At 52.6% G+C, this 7973-nt stretch overlaps 1 protein-coding gene across 1 annotated transcript; it reads right to left on the reverse strand.

Moving 5' to 3' along the window:
* Positions 1–2182: 2182 nt before the first annotated feature.
* Positions 2183–6267, reverse strand: LBX1 (ladybird homeobox 1). Its single transcript, XM_065067202.1, has 2 exons — positions 4039–6267; positions 2183–3740 (listed from the first exon to the last, which is right to left on the reverse strand). The coding sequence occupies exons 1-2, from the start codon at positions 4361–4363 to the stop codon at positions 3238–3240; spliced, it is 828 nt and encodes a 275-aa protein (XP_064923274.1). The 5' UTR covers positions 4364–6267; the 3' UTR covers positions 2183–3237.
* Positions 6268–7973: the final 1706 nt, after the last annotated feature.

Here is a 7973-nt window from a genome sequence, read left to right on the forward strand (position 1 = left end):
CTGCTGCGGGGAAAAAAAAAAAAAAACAAAAATAAAGCAGAGAGGGGAAAGAGATTAAAAATAAGGGTACAAAGAAAAGGACAATTCCGGATCGTTTCGAAAATTCGAGGGAGAGCAAACCCCGAGCAATAAAACTACCCAGGTAGGTAATCCCAAGAAACGACGCGTTTCAAAATGCATGAGAAATGAGGGGCAGAACCCAGCGTTTCATTTCTAAGCTAAAAAAATTAAAAGCTTTTGTTTTTCAGTATGCAAATTTAATAACCAAAATCCCAGCCATTTGGTAACGGGGGCGAGCCAAAACAACACGCTACAAATCTTCGAGAGGAGGCTTTATTTACTAACCCGCCCCAGCCACGTGTGGTAAAGTTCTGCGGGTGCAAGGCAACCCGGCATCTCTTCTCTTCACACACAGAAGTCAATAGATCAGAAATCCAAATTAACTCCCAGCTTATTTTCCACACACTCAGTCACCTTTTTTTTTTTTTTTTTTCCTTGGTTATATTGAATTGTACTGTTTGCAGCCTCATTAAATCCATTCCAAGACAAAAGAATAAAAGACTGGAGGGAGGGAGGGGACAGAAGAGGAGGGGGAAGAGGATAGGGAATGGGGGGGAAAAAAAGAAAAAGAACAAATAAAGAAAACAAATAAAGCCCTTTAACTAGATCTTCACATAAATGTCACAGTTTTTCAGCATTTACGATTTGCCTGTTTAGCATAAAAACACTTAAGGACAAGATTGAAGGCTTTCTGAGAGATCTGGACAGAAGTCAAAGCTATCACTCGGAGGTAAAAAAACCCAAACCAACAAAAAACAAAACAACAAACCAACGCCCTCCCACCCCCCCAAAAAAACCAAACAAACAAAAAGAAAAGAGGGAATAGCGGGCTGGGGGCAGGAGGTGGCGGAAAACAAGCGCTCTTCCAAATAATACTAAAGAAAAGTAGATTTCATTGTAATTCATAGGCTTGTTCCAAATACCAAGAGAGAAAGAGAGAAGAATAGAAGCGCACAGATGCCCCGACGAAGGGAGAACAGCTCTGCTCCTATTGTTGTGGAGTTAAACAGTGGAAGGGAGGGTTAACCTAATCCATCAAATTGTCTGGAAATTGTGAAGAAAATTCAAAAACCATATGGTCTCCAAGCGCTCGCCTTCTCTCTGCTGCGGAGGGGCACGCTTGTTTCAGCATGGCGAACCGCAGGAGGCTGTATATGCTCCATTGTCGCTTGTCACTTCAGAGAAGAGGGCTCATTTGTCCCCAGTTTTCATGCTTTACGCTAAAAATTACAACCCCATCCATTCTCAAAGAGGAGAAAGATTTATTTAGCCTCGGAGAAACTGGACCAAAAAAAAAAATCCTACCCACAAACCAAGCCTGTCTTATCTGGACACCTCTCTGCCGAGCTCTGCCACTGTACACCAGATTTGTCTTTCTCACATAAATTTTGCAAAGAATAGGGAGAAACACACGTTGCCCGACTGCAAAGGCAGGTCACGCTGCCAAGAGAAAACACATTCACCAGAGCCTTAATTTTGGAGAACAAAAAAAAAAAAAAAAAAAAAAAAGACGAAAAAGAAAGGGGAAAAAAAAAAAAAAAAGAAAAAAAGAAGGGGAGAAAAGAAACCTTTTCCCTTCTCCTGTCCCTATAAGTGTCGGAGAGGCAACACTTTTGCCCAGAAGCGGGAGTTTTGGAGGAGGACAGCTCCCCCCGCTCACACCCACCACTCGTTTTGTCCAAATCGGTGATAACTCCTTTCCCTCCGTTCGGACTATGTTTTTATTCCGTTTATTTGCCCCTCGTCGCCCTTCCTCTCTGATTTCGTGCTGGAAATGCCCCGCTGGAGGCGGAAGCGGTGCGGGGGGTGCCGGTGATCCCGCTCGCCCCGCCGCGCTCCTGCCGCTGCCGCGCGTCCCCTCGCTCCCCGCACCTCCTGCCTCATTGAGCCGGCGGTTCTCCCTCTGCTAAACTCCAATCTGGCATTAACCTTTTTAAAATAATTTTTTTAAAAAAGTAATAAAGTTCTCGCTCGTGTGCTCCTTCCGCATCATTTTCTCACAGGTATTGCAGCTAAAGTAACTTTAAATGCAACTGAGATAGGAGACTCCTGTGGGGAAAAAGTCTGTCGTAACCTCGGACCAGCGGAGCGGTTTCTTGTTCACAAAGAAGGACGTTAAAAGTCTATTAAAATGGTAAAGATTTTATTGTATCGGAAAAAAGAGCTATCTGTACAATTCTAAGAGACAGTAAATAAAGCGACATTGTCCCTATCGGAACTTAAATAGCAGGCCTTTTAAAATTTGTACAATTCAAACAAAACCAGGATTTAAATCTGTACATTTTTTAAATTTATAGTGTAATATTTAAACGTATTGTTCTTGGGATTTGTCCTTTTTTATTTTCGTAGCATGCAAAAATTCTAAAAAGAGTAAAAAATAATTCTAAGATTTTTTTCATTTTCCTTTTTTTTTTTTTTTGTTACCACCTTCATATAAAAAATACGAAAGGCAGCTTTTTAATAAAAGCACAACAATAGCAGAAAATGGTAAAAATAGCTTTTAATCGGTAAAATGAGGCAGAAATTGCATTGGAGACAAATCTCTATGCTCTAGGAAAAAAAAAAGAAAGTATATATTTTTCAACTTGCATTATAACCCATCCCCAAGTTCCCAAAATTGCGAAAAAAATATTTTTAAAAGGAAAAATTACTTCGTGCACATCTGAAACATGCAAGGAAAGAAAAGTGGCTGATTTTTGCTGTTGCCTAATTTAAATCTCCTATAAAGTGGTTCGTTTCCGAAGTCTTTGAAAACAACTGCCTACCCAAACATGTGTTGGAAGCCGAGTTTATTCCAAGATTATGCGTCTCCCTTATAGACAAAATAATCGTCATTGATAGCTATTAAAAAAAAAATCAAAACCTCAAAAAGAAGGGGGAAGGAAAATAATCCAATATATACGTTTAAATATTTATACAGAACCCGTCCATAATTGCACCATTCCAAGATGTGACAGGCGGAGGGACACCGATTCTACTCTAAATTAATTTGAGTGTGTGTGTGTGGTGGGTTTCTATTGCTTATTGCTCCGACCGAGTGGAGCAGCCGCCTTGCCGCGCTGCCGGGGCCGGGATGGGGGGCCGGGGGTGCCAATTTGGAGCTGCCGGGGTGTGGGGGGTTGAACGGGACAGGGCGAGGGGAGGGGGTGGTGGTGTGGGAGGCCCGCCGGCCGCCCCTCAGTCATCCACGTCGATCTCCACGTCCTCCTCCTCCTCCTCCTCCTCCTCCTCGCTGTCCCGGCGGCTGCGGGGCCGCTCCGTGGGTGGCGAGGCGGGGCGGGGCGGCGGCGGGGCGCCGGGCTCCCGGGCGGCGGAGGGGGGCCGCGGAGGGGAACCGGAGCGCGCCTTGCCCCTTCCCTCGGCGCTGGGCTCCAGCTCGGCCAAGGCCACGATGTCCACGGCGGGGTTGGGGCCCAGCTTTTTGGCTGATTCCACGTCGGCCTTCATCTCCTCCAGGTCTCGCTTGAGCTTGGCGCGGCGGTTCTGGAACCAGGTGATGACCTGGGCGTTGGTGAGACCCAGCTGCTGGGCGATCTGGTCCCGGTCCGCCGGTGACAGGTATTTTTGGTAGAGGAACCGCTTCTCCAGCTCGTAGATCTGGTGGTTGGTGAAGGCCGTCCGCGACTTTCGACGCTTCTTCGGCGTTTGCCGCTGCCCGAAGATCGTCATCCCGTCCCTGCCTGCCGACGAGCCGCCAGATTGTCGCCACTTTCCCCATGTCCCCCCCACCCGAGGCCCCAGAACCCACGCCCCTGCCCCGTCGCTGTCGGGGTGGAACGGGGCAGAGCCGTCGGTCCCACACCCTGAGGGCCGCCGAGGGAGGATGTCACCGGGTACCGGCCGCCCCGGGACCCCTTATCCCACCCCGTGAGACACCCCGGGAGATGTGGGGGGAGGGAGGAGAAAGGAAAAACAGTCCGTGGGGAGGAGCGGGGCACCCACCCGCGGGAGGATCCCCCCGCTCTGAGAGGGGCTTACCTTCGGCCGCTTGCAGCACGCTGACTTCCAGTCCCTTGAAGGTCTTGCTGGCCAGCTCTTCCAGGGCACAGAGGGGTGAGGTTTGGGAGAGCAGCGCCCGGCCGGAGAGGGGCAACCCGGCCGGGGGGTGCTTCTCGGAGGCAGAGAGGAGGTGGGCCGTTCCGCAGAGGGTGTAACTTCTTCGCACCGAGGGCTTGTTGAGGATGTCCTCGATGCTGAAGGGAGTGAGTGGCTTGTTGGAGTTGGCCGGCGGTGGGAGGTGATCCAAGGGGCTCCGCCGCCGTTCTTCCCCCGAAGAGGGCTTGGGTTCTTCTTTGGAAGTCATGGTGGGGCCGGGCCGCTCGGGGCTGCCTTCCCCACCCGCGACGGGGATGCTCTGCCGCGGGGAGAAGCCCCCGGCGGGACCGCGGGGTGACGGCGGCGGAGACAGCGAGCAAAAGTTGAAGCCCACCTCCAACTCCGGCGAAGGAGCCCCGGGTCCTCCCAGGGAGAGCCACGTCGGGCGGCGGGCTGTGGCCGGAGCGGAGCTGCCGTCGGTCCCTCGCCGAGAGGTGGTCCTGCTGCACCTCTTGTCCCAGGGTTTTGGATCGGGGATTTTTCACCCCCCCCCTCTCTTTTCTCACTCTCTGCTTGCTCGCTCTCTCCTCTCCTCTCTCTTCCTCTTCCCAGCTGCTATTTTAAGAAACACCCCAAATCGCAGCACTTTCCCTGCCCTCCCCCCCTACCCCAAAAGCGAATACTTCCCCCCTCAATAATTTTAAAAAAGAAAACAAAAAGGAAAAAAATTTAAAAAGACGACTTCGGAGAGGGGGAGAGCAGCCCTTACACCGAGACCTCGGACCAGGGGGAAGAGGCGAGAAGAGACGGGGTAATTGACTATTGCTAACAAGTTATTGTTGATTGGGAGGTAATCAATTATCTTCAATGACACTTTTCGCCCTCTCTCTCTCTCTCTCTCTCTCGCTCGCTCTCTCTCTCTCTCTCTGTCCAATGCAGGCTTTTGCAAGTTCGGAGACCCATTAATTAGGAGGCGGTATGGAGGTGGAGCCCAGTTGAATTATAATGCTGTATGCACTTGTCATATTCTGGCCCTGCTATTTGTTTGGACATATATATTTTTAAATTACATTACAAACCAGCCTTTATTGCATCAGGATAATACAGTATAGTGAAAAATAATAATAAGCGAAAACAAAACAAAACGAAAAATATCCGGCGGTATATTATTTTTTCCCCCACCCTCGATATTTTTTTTCCTTCTATTTCTCCCTCCTGTTAATTTCGACTACTAGTTTATTTAAAATGTCTTTCTTCGGCTCTACCCAGAGCCGTTTGATTTTTTAATGAGGGGAAGAAGGGGAGAGCCTGGTTCCAGGTAAGGCAAACATTTCTTTTCCAATAAAAACCGAAGGCTTCCGTCGAATTTGTCGTGCTCCTTTTTCCCAATGCCCTGTGTCGGAGCGGGCTGCGCGGGCCGGGGCGCAGGTAGCTCGGCGGCGGGGTAGGGCCCCCCTGGAAGAGTGTCGGTGCCGGGGGTACCCGCGGACGGGCTGCGCGGCGGGGCGCGGGCCGGAATCGCTGCCGGGATGTCGGCGGCTTCTTCGGCTTGGTTGGGGCCGGGGGTGGTGGGTGATCACGACCGGGGGCAGCGCGAGGAGAAGGAGCAGGCAGCGGCCGGGTTCCAGCGCACAGCAAAGCTCCCTGTCGGGGCCGGAATGGGCCGGTTTCCAGCCCGAGGCCTTTTGCTGCGAGCCCGCGGGTGGCTTTGGAGAGGGGTAGCGGCGGCGGGGCTTGCTGTGCCCCCGATGCTCGGGGCAAACGGAGCCCGGGCCGGTGCCGCCGTCTGTGGCAGCCAGAACCCCTCATTATAATTTTACCCGGGCCACCAGCCCGCTTCGGTCTCGTCGCTCCGCAGCGCCGAAGACAAAGCCCAGAGCAGGGGGTGAACTGCCTGGCCCCCACCCTGCGCGGGAGCACTCCCGAGCTCCCCGCGGGGCGGCCGGGACGCAGCTCCCGGGCCGGGCCGGGGCTGGACGGGGCGACCGCCGGGCGCATAGCGGGGCGGTGGGGCAGGAGGAAAACCCGGGGCCGGCCCTAACTTTCCCTGCTCACCTTGACGGGCAGGAGGAGGGCGGCTGGCAGCTCCCAGGCCGCTAGGTAACAAACAAGCACAAAAGAAGCAAATGGCTCCTCTCCTTAAAGCGCCCTCTTCCCATTTTTTATAGCTCTCTGGGAGTCTCTTTATGCAGTGACCTATTTTTAAAGGCCTATATTGGGTTATTCATCATATCAAATACTGCGAGGAGGTGGGAGGGAGTGGGTTGGGGGGGAGCGAATTACACTGATTCTAAATCGCCCGGCTTCTTTGCTTTGCTAGGTGGATTATTTGCTTCGCTTTGCTTGGGTTTTATGAAGTGATTTAAACATATTTTAACCAATTAGAGACTTTCCTCCTCTCCCTTGTGTCCCCTCGCATTATTTTCCAGCGTGGCGTTTTATGTCAAGATCCGGGTTTTATTGAGAACTCAGCCGGGGATGCTGGTGTTATAATTACAGAAATAAGACCAAAAACAACAACAACAAAACACAAACCAAACCATCACCACCACCCAAAAAAAAAAAACAAAACCAAAAAACAAAACAACAAACACACACACACACAAACACCCCACAACACACAAAAAAAACCAAAGTAATCTTGTTCCTCGTTCGGGCGGGCTGGTGGGCATTTGGGATGCACCGAGACTCCGCCGGCTCCAGGCTGTATCCCGACCGCTGTACTCGCGGCACAGGGCAGAGAACCGGGGCGCGACTTGCGCCCCCAGCCCGAGCTCATCCCGTTCCGCTCAGGGCAGGGGCAAAACTGTGCCAGCCACAGCGAAGTCGTGCAAACCATTCAGGATCCCCTGCTGTCCTCCCAGTCCGCACTCCCCTTTCTTGCCTATGCAGGAAACAGGACTTTAGATGCACCCCGCTTCTTTTTTGCCTCCCCAGTAGGGGTAGAGCCCGGGGGGGCTGGCAGCAGACTCAGGACAGGTTCTTCTGCACAGGGAGACTCTTTTACGTTTGCCTTGAGCGCTGCTGTCAGGGGATAGCCGAGTTCATGCTTTGCAGGAGCCCACCGCCCTGGCTTCAGGCCTGCCGCCTACCTTTGTCCCTAGGGTCTCCCCAAATAGTACCTCACTGAGAAAGGTGATGGCTGAGAGGGAAGGGGGCAAGTCCCGTTCCCCCCGAGCAGCCCCGGCGCTCTATGGCTGTCCCGGCGGGGTCCGATCGACCCCTCTCCGCTGTGCCCTCGGCTGCTCGGTGGCGCCTTTGGTGGATTTGGTTTTGTTTTCCCTGCATTCACTTTACCTTTGCAAACGCTGCAACTCTCTCCCAGTAGACGACTCCCTCTCTACCTTCCGGGGGTGGACAAAATTCAGAGAAGGGGCAGTCTGGGTTGCCCTCGCCCTGGCTTAGGGGAAGACCTCAGCATTCCCCCTCTGCACCCTTCGAAATGTATTTATTTATTCAGCATCCAACTACGCATCCAACCCAGAATTAGGGACCCTCGGGGTCCCGCGGCAAAGTCCCATCGCATCTCCCCGTTCTCAGAGGGCCCCAGGGAGCAAGAAAGCACCAGAGGCAGCCAGGACCTTCTCAGGCCGCCACCACGGAATCTTTCATCCCGCCGGGCTCTTCTCCTGCCCGTCCCGCCGGGAGGCAGTTGCGGGTCGTGTCTCCCAGCTTTGGGGTCGTTTGAGGAAAAACACCCTCATCCGAAGCGCTTAAAACCCGCTCCCCGCCCCCGCTTCTGCCAGATCTAGCCCCTCTGACGGGAACGCGGTACTGATCCTCTTCTGATGCAGGAAGGAAAAGTTTGGGTCGGGACCCGGCCGCGATGCAGGGAGGGGAGTAGGGCTGGAGGGAAGGGCGGCCCCTCGCCGTACCCG

This window comes from Columba livia, chromosome 6 (genome assembly GCF_036013475.1).
Source record: "Columba livia isolate bColLiv1 breed racing homer chromosome 6, bColLiv1.pat.W.v2, whole genome shotgun sequence".
In the NCBI taxonomy this organism is placed as follows: Eukaryota; Metazoa; Chordata; class Aves; order Columbiformes; family Columbidae; genus Columba; species Columba livia.